At 27.8% G+C, this 14,847-nt stretch overlaps 3 protein-coding genes across 3 annotated transcripts; all 3 read left to right on the top strand.

Annotated features, from left to right (window-relative positions):
* The first annotated feature begins 2,323 nt into the window (after nucleotides 1-2,323).
* Nucleotides 2,324-3,153, top strand: LOC130970540 (pectinesterase inhibitor 4-like). Its single transcript, XM_057896656.1, has one exon. The coding sequence runs from the start codon at nucleotides 2,350-2,352 to the stop codon at nucleotides 3,010-3,012; it is 663 nt and encodes a 220-aa protein (XP_057752639.1). The 5' UTR covers nucleotides 2,324-2,349; the 3' UTR covers nucleotides 3,013-3,153.
* A 3,916-nt stretch (nucleotides 3,154-7,069) lies between these two features.
* Nucleotides 7,070-10,676, top strand: LOC130965562 (uncharacterized). The gene is made up of 6 exons (XM_057890330.1): nucleotides 7,070-7,310; nucleotides 8,840-8,923; nucleotides 9,268-9,332; nucleotides 9,444-9,599; nucleotides 10,491-10,559; nucleotides 10,668-10,676. The coding sequence occupies exons 1-6, from the start codon at nucleotides 7,070-7,072 to the stop codon at nucleotides 10,674-10,676; spliced, it is 624 nt and encodes a 207-aa protein (XP_057746313.1).
* A 3,474-nt stretch (nucleotides 10,677-14,150) lies between these two features.
* Nucleotides 14,151-14,841, top strand: LOC130970847 (pectinesterase inhibitor 4-like). The gene has a single exon (XM_057897046.1). It carries the CDS (start codon nucleotides 14,158-14,160, stop codon nucleotides 14,749-14,751), a length of 594 nt encoding a protein of 197 aa, XP_057753029.1. The 5' UTR covers nucleotides 14,151-14,157; the 3' UTR covers nucleotides 14,752-14,841.
* Nucleotides 14,842-14,847: the final 6 nt, after the last annotated feature.

Genomic DNA, 14,847 nt, shown 5'->3' with positions numbered 1-14,847 from the left:
AAATATGTTACATGTTATTTTTTATTTTAATTAAAATTAATTTTTTTTCTAAAATTAAAAAGTTTTCTATTCTTCTCTTTTCTTTTCTTTATCTCTCTCACTATTCTTTTATCCACTCTATCTCTTTTATATATTATTATTAATGTGATTAATTATAATTTAATAATTAAAATGTGTAATATGATATTTTTTCACTATAACTAGAAATAAATTAAATTTAAATTTAAAATATAATTATATTATATTACTAATTTAACAATTAAAAAGTGTCACCTGACACTTTTTCATTAAAATTAAAATAAAATATAATTTTTTAAAATTAATAAACTTTATTTCTCCATGCATCCTCTTATGTACCTGACTACCTCTCTTTCCTTTTCTATTTCACTTTATCCTTTTTACTTTATACATAATTTATAATTTATATTTTATATTTTATATTACTAGTTTGACAAACCAAAATATATGTGATGATATATTTCTTCTTTTTCTTTATTTTTTCTCTCTCATTATTTATCGCCCTCCAAAAAAATTATGAAGAATACATTAATAAAATAATATAATTTTAAAATAAATTTATAAAATTATAAAAATATATTAAATTTATAATTAAAAAAATATTCTGTAATATTATTCACATTAACAAATATTATTATTATAACTACTACTACTATTATTATTATTACATGTATACTTTTTTAGTTTTTTTTATTTAGTTTAAAATTTTTATTGTTTATTTTTTTAATTTATATTTTCACTTCTCTTTTTTAAATATTTTGGAGAGAATATTAATATTGTGATTAATAATTAGACTCAAAATTAAATTATTTAAAAAAAATAATGTTAAGTTAATTTTATAACTATCAATATAATTTTTTATGCTAATATCTAGTTATATATATATATATATATTAAAAAATTATTATTTTTAAATAACAAACATGAAAATTAATTATTTTGATTTATGCAATAGATATAACATCTAATCAAATATAAAAGTATACATATTAATTAAGTTTTATCAAGTTTTAAATAATAAATGTTAAAATTAATTATTAATAAATAATTAAACTATTTTACATAAAAATAATGACTAAAAATTTATTATTTAATTTTTTTAATTTATCTTTGGAGACTTTGATCTTTTTAGCGAATGAAATTTTTTGTTTTCTATGACCATTTTTTAAATGTAGTTTAATTCGATACATTTTTTCTATTATAATTTATAATATCAAAAATAAAATTGATATAATTTAAAAAATTTATATTCTCGTAATATTATTATGAACAAAAATATTATTATATTATCTGAATTGACCTAAAACCAAACTGGTTATATTCTAAATCATGTGTAATGAGTTCAATGTTCTTAAACCAGAATGAAAAAAGTCACCCAAAAAAAAAAAACCAGAATGAAATGAGCGTCTGTACAGAATAGCTCTTATCTTAAAAATCTCGAAACCAATTTAAGATAGAATCAAATAGAGCACTGTATGTAGAGATTGCCGCAATGAGAGTGCTGATTTTAGATGAGTTGAATGAAGAACTAATTAAAAGTCTTGTATGTAAATGTAACTGGGCGCACGTTGGTGCTACATTGCTTGCGTATTATATTTGACTTCTAAGACTTTTGACACGTGTCATATTCACATAGAGTGCCGACTCTTCTTTCTTCAACTCTCTTTTTTCCGATACCATTGTTCATTCAGCCCTAAACACCTGCTAAGCCTCACAATGCCCGTTTTCTCTTCTCTTCTTCCCAAGAGCCATGTTCTTTCATGATAATAAATACTATTAGAATAGTTAAACTATACCAGCAATTTTAATTTATATTGACTAAAACAATATAATAATATTATTGTTAAATTATTGGCCAAAACACAATAAATTATATTGGTGGAAAAACAAAAAACGGTTATATACGCTTTATTTCTATTCCCCTTAATCACAGGGCCGGGGCCTTTGTCTTTTTAAAACCTCATGTATGTGCCTACGAAATAAGGGTTGACCAACGAATATATATAAAATTGAATTAACATAGATGTAATAAATTGGCATAAATTATGTTATAGCTTCTGACCAAATTTAAAAGAGAGAAATAATTATGTGCTATGATATGTATATATATCGTTAATTCCAGATCATTAGATAGAAGCAATGATAATATTGTTAGTTTATTACTCTTTATTTTATCTATATATAGGAAAATGGGCTGGCTAATTATTTTATAAATAGAATTGAAACTGAAAGGCACTTGCCTATAAATGCGTCAAGTTTAAGACTCTTGAAAGAACATATTCACATGCAATTAATTAGAGTCTGAGAGAGATAATCATCAATCAGAGAGCAATGGATGTGAATGTTGTTTTTCCACGCTCATCAGCTACCATGTATTACCCTGTCTTGTTATTATTAGTTCTTCTCTCTATATCCAATTCTTCTTCTTCTGCTGCTGTTTCTTCTTCTCCTACCAATAATGACCAAAACACCCCTGATAATACACAAACGTATTACTACAAAAGCTACATAAAAAGCTCATGCAACACAACAACATACCCTTCAATTTGCTACAAGAATCTCAACCGCTATGCTTTGTCCATACAAGCAGATCCTTTTCTGCTCTGCAACACTTCACTCGGCCTCGCCTTTAAGGCGGCTCGCTCCGCCTCCTCCACCGTCTCCAAGATCCTCAAGCACAATAGTAGCAGCCTCACGCCGCCGGCCAAAGCCGTGGTTCGTGACTGCTACGGCAACCTCAAAGATTCCGTTGGGCAGATAAAAGATTCTATTTCTGAAATGGGGAACTTGTATAAGAGTAGCGACAAAGATTTCAAGATGAGTAACATAAAGACATGGGTGAGTGCTGCTATAACGAATTATAATACGTGTTCGGATGGATTTGAAGAACAGAGTGTGGATGGTGATGTTAGAGATAAGATCAATAAGCTTGTTTTGAATGCTGCGAGGATGACTAGTAATGCATTGTATTTCATCAACCACCTCGTATATTGATACTAATTAATTGGACATTAGCCAAGCTAATTATATATGGCTTGCTCTTTTATGAAATTCAACTTTTGAGAATTTTCTCAAGAGTTACGCTGTGTAAATCCGCATGCACCATGTTTGTTCACTTTCATGAATAAAACTATTCTTCATTTGCACTTGGTCATGTTATACCTGTTCTGAATAGAACCATGATAACTGAAATGCCCAAACTTTGATTTGTTATTTAATTTAAAAAATTTTATATGTATATTAAAAATTAAATACCTTGAATTTGCATAAACATATACATTAACAAGATAAAATATTTTATACAACTATCTAAATATCTAATTATATTTATTTTTAAATAATTATTTACGTAATTAATGTAAAAAGTAATTTTATAACAGTATGATATTACATAATTAATATGATATTATATAATTAAATATACGTATAAAACTATTTTATATTATATCATATTTATATATAAAAAATTTAATTTATTTTTATTTATATTTTGTATTTTATATAGATAATTTATTTTATTATAAATTTATTGTATACATATAATATAATTGATTTAGTTAAATTATTTAACATAATAATTTTAGTTATTAATTTTGCAAATAAATTTTTTATTTTTTATATTAATATGAATAATAATCACCATTGAATAATATTACATATACAATATATTGACAATTAATTTTACTTAAATTTTATATACTTTACAGTGTGAACGTTATGTATATTTGTTATATTCTAATTTTCTACTCTGGTCTTATATATCTTAATATATTTTATAAAGAGGCTCTTTAATTTGTGTGAATTTTTTTATAGTTTTTTTTATCTTTTTTTATTGAATTTATGCTAATTTTATTTTTAACAAGGATCGGTTGAAATTTAGAATTTTAGATTATACAAATTTTTATACTAATATTATTTTTTTAAAATATATACCCTAGTAAGAAAAAATACATAATTAATTATATTGTAAAAAAAATTTAAACAATGCTCAAAATTTGTCAAATTATCACAGGTATACATTTAAAGTATTTTTTTAGAGTTATATATTTTCCTAAAAGCTAAATATATAGTAGTATAGAGTTATTTAAAAGAAACCGTCTTAACACCGCCGGCAACTCAGCCACAAATTTTTTTTTTTAAATAAAAGCTATTTAGAATATGTAAAACTCACATATCAATATACATAACTGAGTTTCACACCCGTTTAATTTATTAATATCATGTCCGTGTTAGAAATCATTTTTCCACTTATATGTATACTTATTTAATTTTATGCCTATATATATATCAATTAAAAATTTCGTTTTGCAATCGGCATTATTTTCTTCTATTCTAAAAAAAAAAGAGGGAAAAAAAAAGAAGAGGCTAATTTTTAATATCAAATTTTCATTCTATTATAATACTTCACTTCTCTACTAAGCATTAACTAAGATAATATTGTACTGTATATGTGTATGCCAATTTTTTTCCAAACTCAACTTCCATTTTACTTCTTGCCACAAAACATTTTTATAAATAAATTATAAAAATGTGAATTGACATGTACGAAATTTCCGGAAGATACTAGTATTTAATAATGTTGATAAGTAGTGATTTGATTTTTTTTTCTTATTATTCAGTACTTTTGCATAATTGTACGTAAATAATACTCTATGTAGGGATTGGTGATTATGTGGTAAGACAAATATCTATTTATCCTTGATATCTGTACAGTGTCTCACTGACTACTCTATCTTTAATATATAATAATAATATAATGAAATGAAAATTAATTTAGTATATGTTAATTGCACACTGGATCCAATAACATATGATAATATATTAAATATGTTATAAATGTTAGTGTTCAAAATACATTATCCAAATTAAATTTAATAGGTCATTAACGGAAAAAAGAAGAAATATTTCTTAGGAGATGTGTTTTGGTTTTGGAGAGGCTTGGACGTGACACATTGCTTAATATGTGATAGCATAGCAAATTAAATTACACGCATACAGTATATAGTTGAATTGAAGTTTCAATATATACTACGTTTTGAGTCTCAAATTAATATAACATATAATAAAGAGTATGGTTTAGGGTACATTGACTATATTCATTATGAATATACTTAACATTATCTCAATATTAAACAAAGAGTTTAATTTTTTTTTAAATAATTTTGATGTAACTGATGAATATCTATGTAAAATATACTCACATGAAAAAAAGTTAGCCATCTAGAATTTTTTCTCTTTTTTAAAGAGTATTAAGAAACCAACATTTTTAGTATAAAAAAGAAGAGAAGTTGTCAGTGTCAATTTAAATATAAAATAAAAAATAATAAAAAGTATATAATTAAATGAGTAAAATCATTAGATTAAGATAGTAATGATAGCATATCGAAGAATAAACTATTATTTATATCTATAAAAGTTTTAAACATTGACAAATGTACTAATGAAATAATAAAACTGAAGTTATACTCATAAAAAATCGACTTCTTACTACAAAATTATTTGAACTCTAAAAAACTACTCAAAATTTTAAAAAATTATTTTTCTCTTTCTTTACTGTTACGATCATCATTCTCCTGTCTCTCTCTTTCTATATTTTTTTCATCTACTGTACTCTCTTTCTCTTTCTCTTTTTGTATTTTCTCTCTCACTACAAGAAAATGAAACATTTGTAACAAAAATTTTGTAACAAATTTAAAATTGTTACAAAAATTATTTTTTTGTAACAAAAATTAGTGATTGTTACATAATAATAATGTTTTGTAACAACAATATAATTTGTTACAAAACGTTTTGTTATTTTGTAACGATTTGATTTTCTTGTTACAAATTATATTGGCTTTTGTAACAAATCGATGTTTTGTTGCAAATTTTTATAATATTTTGTAACAAAAGATGAAGTTGTTGCAAAAGTTCAAAATATTTTGTAACAAAATATCCATTTGTTTCAAAAACTTTAATTATTTTGTAACAAAAAATTAATTTGTCACAAAATTCAATACTGTTTGTAACAAGTTATTTGTTTGTCACAAAATGCAAGAATTTTTATAACTGAAAAAATTATTTTAAAATATTAAAATCTTTAAGATAATTTTATTTTGATTTAAAAATTTAATTTTTTAAAATATTATTTGTATTAATTAATTATTTTTTATAAAAAAATTAAAGATTAAATGATTAATTTTTAAAAATGGTATATATTATTTAATTTTTTTTATAAAACTAATATATCATTTTTACTAATAATCAACTCTTAAATATTGACTAAAAATTAATTTTTTAAATTAAAAAATTAATTGTTAAACATAAATAAAAATAGTTAAAATTAAAAAATAAAAACAAATATAAAAAATAAAGACCTTAATTCTAACCCTCACTTTCACTCTTCATTCTACTGTTCGTTGTTCTCGTCCACTTTTACTGTCTCCACGACTCTACTTCTCACACTCAAGGTAAGACAAAATCGCTCATTGGGTCACCCTCCTCTTACTTAAAATAAATTGATAACAAATATTTTTTTTGTTTCATTACCACTCTAAAATTTAACGTATTTTTACATTTAAATAAATTTTTTTAAAAATTTTTTAAAAACAAAATATAGAATTCTAGTTTTATCCTTCTTTTTAATAAAATTTTAAATCCACCATAACCCAACACTCATTATTAAACCTTTAAAATTTTTGGTTGTTAAAAAATAAATAATAAATTATTTATAATTTATTATAATTAATTCATGATTTTATTTTCAAATTATTATTTATCAAAAAGTAATTAAATCAAAGTAATGAAATTTTTGAATTTAAAATTAATTAAAACTTATATAATTTTCATAAATACTTAATAATTAATACTATATAGTCTAATTTAATTAAAATTACTAAATCTCAATTTATCTAAAAATATCTAATTTTACATTTTTTTTTTAAAACAAACCCTAATTATCAAATTAAAAATCCTAATCCTAATTTTACCCCAACTCAACCCACACTTACTCACTCACCTTCACTCACCCTAACTCTAAACCCTCCCAGCCGCCACACCACCAAATCCCCAAATGCACACTAACAACACAAAAATACACACACAGCAAGAGAAAGGGAAGAACGGAGAGGGAAAGAAAAGAAAAGAAAGGGGAAAGCTGGAATCAGAGAGCAAGAGAAAGAGAGGGGGAAAAAGGAGGACGGCACCGGCGGGCACTGCCGCCGCGCCATCGTGTCGCCGTCAGGAAGGGGGAGACGTTGAGCGAGAGGAAGAGCTGCTCGATGAAGGAGTGTCGATGTGCCTCCATCGCCACCGTCAGTTTGCGTTCTACTGTCGTCGAGGGAAGCCACCGTCTTAGTCGTCTTCATCTCGAGTGGGTCGTTTACAGCTTCCACCGCCGTCGCATCTCCCTTCACCGACGACGTTGAGGACGCGTAGGAGAGACAAAGGCGTGGAGGGAGGAAGACCAAGGAAGAAGGAGGAGGCGCTATTCGTGCTGCTGCGCCCAGTCGCCGTTCGTGGAGTCACCGTCGTCGCCGCTGTTAGGGTTGCGTCACTGAGCCCCTGTCGCCAGAAAATAGCGTTGCCTCACCGGGATCCACTGCCGGTAAGGGCATTCTCCCCTCTGATTTTGATTTCCTTTTATTATGATTTTCAAAATTTTCAAGCCTTAGGTTTTTTATTTATTTAATTCTGATTGTAAATTGTGTTTACTTGCAAATCACTTGTTCATTTTTTGTTCTGATTTCTTGTTTATTATGATTTTTAAAATTTTCAAGCTTTAGGTTTTAATTTATTTAATTATGTTTGTAAATTGTGTTTACTTGTTAAAACTTGCAAATTCTTTGTTCTGATTCCTTAGGATTTTTTTTAGGTTTGTTCGTAAATTCTGATTTATTTGTTGGAATTAGTTGTTATGGTTCTAATTTTGAAAACAATGTAAAAATTGAGGCACGGCCCTGTTATCCTACTTTAAAGATTGAGATTAAAATAAGTTAATAATATTTCAAACAAGTTTCTACACATGTTATAAGTTAGAAATTTCTTTGATTTCTATTTTGAAGGTTAGTTTGGCCAAGAGGGTAATGATTATCCAATATAACTTAGTTTCGTTGTCTAGTAATCACATATCTCTAGCCTATATTGGATTATATCTATCTCTTTGTTAAGTGATGTTTCTTATGGTATTTAATGAAACAAGTAAATTAAAATTTGAAATAGAAGAAGTAGAAGAGAATAGGAAAAACGGATCATATTGTTGCTTTCTTCAGAAAACAAATGATTGGTACAATAGCTATATATAGAACTTGCTATTAGTATTCACAAAATCTGAAAGGTACTAACGGAAAGATACAAGGAGATTTGGTTAAGATTCCAGAATGGGGTCTTGCTGGCATATGCTGGATATGCATTTCGTCTTAAGTAATGTGTGTATAAATTTAAGTACTGAACAAGAACAAGTACTAAAAATCATTCTTATTACAATAGATGCTAATATAATGGCTGCATAGAAATCTGAACAAGTACTAAAAATCATAAATGGATAGCTCCATAGTAATGGAAATTGAACAATATTAGTTACAGCTACAAAGTAAAACTTGCCTCTATTTGGTGAGTTGGATAGGATTGTACGTTTTCCGCAACATTCCTTGTTGATGGGCCGTGTGGACTCCCTATAGATGGCAATGAAAATCATGAGAAGAATGATGAGATGAAATCTGGAAACTGCAAAACATCAACATATCATGGAAAAGGATTTAATTCAAAAAACCGCACAATGTGCAAGTGTGCTGGTTTATACATGTTGTACTAACTTAATTTTGTGGGATAGTTTTTAATGTAGCTGCTCAAGACTCAGAAAAAGGCAAGGGCTGGAAGCGATTTGAGTTTGACAAGGATGCGCCTCTTGAAGATGAGGAAATTGAAGGTTGGACTTGTTTGCCAATTTCATTATTCTAAATAAATTTGCCCAAATTTCTTTATTGCAAATACAATCTGTTTTAAAATGGACAATTTTTTTAGTCTTCCTATGTTTTCCTGATAATGTAAACTTCATTTTTAATTGATCCAATGTTGAGTACTGTTGTTGTGTGCTTGTTAATACCACCAATACTTACTGATTTTAATTGTCATTGCTTAGTCATGGTGATTCTTTTAATTATTGAATGCCAATGATATTTTTTCTTATAAATGATAATGAGTAATGGTTTGGAGTTTGGCTTGAAGCCTGAAACTTAATTGAACTGATTGTATTTGTCCACCTATCTGCAGTGGCTGAAGATGATGCTTCCTTGGTCAAGCAAATTGGCCAGAGTTTCCAGTATTCTAAAATAGAGGTATATTCCTCTTCTTATATTCATGAATAGTCAGTTTTGTTCCTTGTTAACATACATGCATCATCTATGTATGGAAGACTAAACGTAGATCGAATCCATTTTCTTATCAAGGCAAGAAGGGAGGAACAAATCCAAGTTGCTCATGACGAAGCCATGTTTGGTGCTTCAGCACTTCCACCTCCTACCAGTACTGACAGTGAGCCTGAAAGGGAGAATGAGAAAGAAGTTAATAAAAAAGCTGTTGTTACAAGTCTCTTAAGTGAAACGGTAAGTGGTTTCACTGCAGACTTATGTGGATAAGCATGATGAGTCATTTAAGTAATCCTTCTATTTGTGTGTGCATTTGTTGTTGAATAATTTCTCACATTAAGTTGTTATTGCTGCTCTATACTTGCTGTTGGTTACTGCTGATATTTTCCCTCATTGCTTGTTTATTGAATGATTGCTAAATTCAATGAGAAAAGAAATGATGCTGAGTTATTGTTGCTTGTGTTGAAATAGATGATGGTTGCTGAACTGAGATTGGTTTTATTGATAAATCTGTTGCTGAAATTGTTTAGTTTGACTTGATTGATTTTCTGTTGAATTAATGGATAAACTGCTATGCCCCTGCTGCTTGCAAGTGTAATGGTTATTGACTTCAATGAATAGAATGCCGCCTAAATCCATTACCTTTGTTCATTTTATTGTTTTGGGTGCTGTATGATGGGCCATTGATTGCTGTTCTGCTGAGTGCTGCTTTGCTTCTTGCTGGTTGGATTGGTTTTAATTGTTTCCTTATGTTTTCTTACTGGAATTAGCTTATTTACTTTCTTCCTATGAATTCATTATGATTTTTTGTGTTTTTAACTGTCAAAGAATTCATATGGAATTTGAATTGATTGATTGAAATTGTGAAATAGGCAAATTTACTACTGAAATGCTGCCAGAATTTATTTTAAGCTGTTTTCAATATTCATCTTTGATTCAATTAATTGATTGAGTTGGTATTTAATTGCTTTTGATTTTTAACTGTTGCTAAGCTCAATTGATTGATTATCCGGCTAAGTGCTTCACTGTTTTGGTTGTTGGAAGTTGGAAGCTTCGGATTTTGTTATTCACTATTTGGTTGTTGTCCTATTTGGTTGCTCAATTAAACTGCATTGTGTTGTTTGAAAGGGTGCAAGTTGTGAATTGGTTGTGTTTGTTGGAACCGTGGACGGTGGAAATATCCAAGTTTTAGGGGAGGTTCTGCCGAAATTTTTCTAAACATTTTGGATAAAATTTAGTGGAAAAATTATAATTAGTGTTATATTTTGTTTCTAACTTTTTTGTTTCAGTTTTTCTTATTTACAGGAGTGCTGAAATGGTGACCATATGCTACCTTGAGGGCTTAAGAATGTTTTGATGTATAGAGACACTAATCTATGTTAGAACTTTTATGTTTTGATTGAACTTTTATGTTTTGGTTGAACTAATCAATGTACTCACTAGCTAATGTTATTTTGTTTCAAGACAATTTTAGCTAAAAGGATCTTGTTTGACTTATGTATGTTTTTGCATATTATATACATGTAAACTTGCTTATTAAAAGCGTTAATATATTAGTTAATTTAAAAAATAATGTAGTAAATTATACATGTAATTTGTAATAAAAAAAGTTGTTATAAAATAATTAATTTGCTTTCGTAACTAAAGAAAAAAATGTTACAAAATCATGTTACATTTTGTAACAAAATTTTTTGATAGGAAAAAAATTGACTGTCACGAAAAATACCTTCAAGATCAAAATTTGTTACCACTTTTGTAACGGCTTCTGGTTTTTTGTATCAGGAAAAATTGTTACAAAATATGGTATTGAATTGTAACAGTTCCATTTTTCGTTACAAAAACTTTTTGTAACGGGACTTACTGCAATGGACCCTTTTTTTGTTACAAAAAATTTTTGTTTCAAAATTTCAACGTTTTGTAACAATATTTTTTGTTAAAAATATGCCTTTTTCTTGTAGTGTCTTCTCCACCATCTCAACTTTCGTGAATAGGGTTTTTAAGGATAGCTCTTCCTCTGACTACAACCTCAAATCCATCACAAGCAAGGCAATATATACTATCGCCGATGTCACTATTGACTCGCAGAAAAATGGGATTCGACTCGTCCACACACATGGCGTGCGCGGAGGCAGTCTATCAGAACAACTTATCTCTTACGGAGGCGCTTTAAAGCAGATCGGGTTCTTCGAACCATGCGCAAAGTAATCATATACTTCGCTGAAGCCCTCACTTTCTAGATTTACGGTGTAAACTCGAAGAACTCAGTCCACTACTCGTAGAGAATTTATCACGAACAACTTGGAGAATCTTGACGTCTGGATGCTGAAGTTGAGATGTACTAAAACTGAGACAATGACGATTCTCCATCTCAAGAATGGAATTATTGGAGATGATTTCAGGAAGATGAGATAATGTGATGATGAAATTATGTGACTGCAGTTAAAGATGAAGATGGAGGAGGTAAGGGATAGACTACTGTGTGGTTACGGTTGAAAAGACGACAGTACAAATGGTTGAGATTAGTGACAATGACAGAGATAAGGGTGATGACTGGTGGTTGTTAGAAAGAGAATAAGAGAGAGAATGATAATAGTAATGGTGGAAGAAAGATAACTTAGAATTTTAGATAATTTTTTAGAATTTGAATAATTTTATCGTACTAAACTTATTTTTTATGAATTTAATTTTAATTTTATTATTTTCTGAGTATATTTATTAACATTTAAAATTTGTGTGAATATAAATAATAATTTATTCGCATATTGAAAGAAGAATTGCTTTTATTTCACTATCTTATTTTAATTTGAAGTGTGAAAGCTCTTTCAAACAAAATAGCTGTTACAAAAGAGATAGATGTTGCTTGTGCTAAACTTCTAAAGGCTGTGTCCAGGCATTTAAAAAAAATCTAGTACCTTTAGGATATTAATTCTATACAAAAGTTTTAACTATTAAACGATGATTGATTTTATATTTTCTGTCATATAAAGTATATCTATATTTAAAATATTTTTCTAGCATACATGCATTATATACTATATAAAATTTGATTTTAATATACTGATGATATAAAATATTTTAGACAGTTATTAAATTTTATCTTTTTTGGATATCCGTTCAGATTATTAATAAAAAATTAATTATTTTTATTAATATAATATTATATAATTAATATATATAAAATTATTTTATATTAAAAATTATATAATAATATTATATAACTAATAAATATTATTACTTTAAATTAATATTTAGTCAGTAATAATTTTTATTCATATTTACATAAAATTTGTATAAAAAAATATATAATTTATCATATAATTTATATTTACTAAAATTTATACACATAAATTAATAACATTTATTTATTAAAAATAGTGTGATATTCGTATTGATTAAATATTGGTCAAAATTACTAAAAATTATTTACTCCAAAAATATCTGTACATTGTAATTTTAATATTTAAATTTAATAAATTAAATTAATCTATACAAAAAAAAAGTAAAAAACGGCCGGCCATAACTATTGAAACGCTAGTATTGATAAATATTAAAGTAGTGATTTCTTTTTATGAATTAACTCTTTTTCATAGTTATAAAACAAAATAAAATAAAAAATTTAAGTGATTAACATTTTTTCTTATTTTTTATGTTATATTTAAATTAATATTAACCAATTATTTCTTTCTACATTAAAAATGTTGAACTCACTTCCTAGAATAAAACTAGCTAGTAGCAATAGTAAACTCTTCTTTTCCCCTTCTCATCCTTTGATTCCAATTTCCTTGCTTATCTTTAATCCAGAGTTCAAACCATATCAGTTATATAACTTATTTGTTTCAGTATATGTTGCCCTTCTACGTTAATTTGTTTCAGTATATGTTGCTCTATTAGGGAGCTAATAGAATATTTGTACAATGTATACAATGGACTATATGAGTTATAAAATGAACGTCACTCATACTATCTAAAATAATCATTCGGATACTAGGGATAATAAACATCTCATGTCATAAAATCACTCATCCTAAAAAGTTAAGTTAATTTTTATCATGTCATGATATCACTCATCCCAAAAGCTTACGCTAATGAAAAAAGATAACACTAATGGTTATATCTCTAATACTGAATCGGACATCCCTAAACCTCCATTGTACATATTGTACAAATATTTCATTGGCTCTCTATACTTTCTCTAACTATTTTTATTATTAATTGTTTCCCTTCACTCTTCATTGACATGCATGCATGAATATTCCCCCTCTATTTATTTAATTATTTTTCAATATAATATTTTATCCATAAGGATTTACATTGTCACTATAATTAGTTGATAAACTACATGCTTAATCACAATTAATTATTCCATATTTTTTTAGCGTAATATGTACTTGTAAATGCATTTAATATATATATATATATATATAAGTCAAGCATGTGCTAGCTACTCCATTTTCCTTCAAATCAGATTGTGATTCATGATGTTACATTCATAGAAAAGAAACTAAAACAGTATCCATGAAATCATCACCATGTGGCATGTGCTATCCCCTTCTTCCACGCTTTAGATTTGGCTTATCAACATTACAGAATTTTCCAGCAATTTTTAATTACTCATCTTCATGATTTAATTAATTTCCTCATTGATTCTTTTTCCACCACATCATTGCTAAGAACCTCAAATACTCATCATAACAAATTTTCCTTATAAAACCCACCATTACATTCCTTCTAGCTTTGCATTAATACACATTAATACATTAATACTAGAGATAATTAATCATCATTATCATCAATAATGTTGAGAATACTTGTATCCATTGCATTAATCTCAACCCTTGTTCATACATCATCTTCAAGTTACTCTCCCACCACACAAAAATCCATAAACACATACAAGAAATTCATAAAGGATGAGTGCAATTCAACCACATACCCTAATTTCTGTTACAACTACTTGTCACACTACGCATGGCAAGTCAAAACAAACCGCGTCACACTCACAAAAGTAGCCGTTAACATAACGGTAATGATAGCGAAGAGCTCGTTCAGAACGCTGACAAAACTATCCCGATCGACGAAGCTAACAAAAGCGGAGAGTTCGGTGCTGGCGGATTGCCGGGATAACATAGACGACACGGTGGACCGGCTGCAGCAGTCGGCGAAGCAGTTGGCGCGGCTGAATGGAACGAGGACGGTGGAGGAGAGGTTTGAGTGGGACAGCATAAAGACATGGATGAGTGCTGCAATTACGGATGAGTACACTTGTACGGATGGAATCGGTGAAATGAAAGTGAGGGTTTCATTGCAGAAGAAGATCCAATCGAGTATTGCTAATGTTGCTTGGATGAATAGCAATGCTCTCGCTCTTGTTAACAAGATTTCTTACTAGAAAGATCCATCAATCTTAATTGGATTTTCCGAATGGATTCAAGTGGATGAATATTCGTGTGCACAATTATTTTTTTGTGAAATTAATGATTCAAAA

This window comes from Arachis stenosperma, chromosome 3 (genome assembly GCF_014773155.1).
Source record: "Arachis stenosperma cultivar V10309 chromosome 3, arast.V10309.gnm1.PFL2, whole genome shotgun sequence".
Classification (NCBI taxonomy): domain Eukaryota; kingdom Viridiplantae; phylum Streptophyta; class Magnoliopsida; order Fabales; family Fabaceae; genus Arachis; species Arachis stenosperma.
This window is presented reverse-complemented; position numbering and strand designations above follow the sequence as displayed.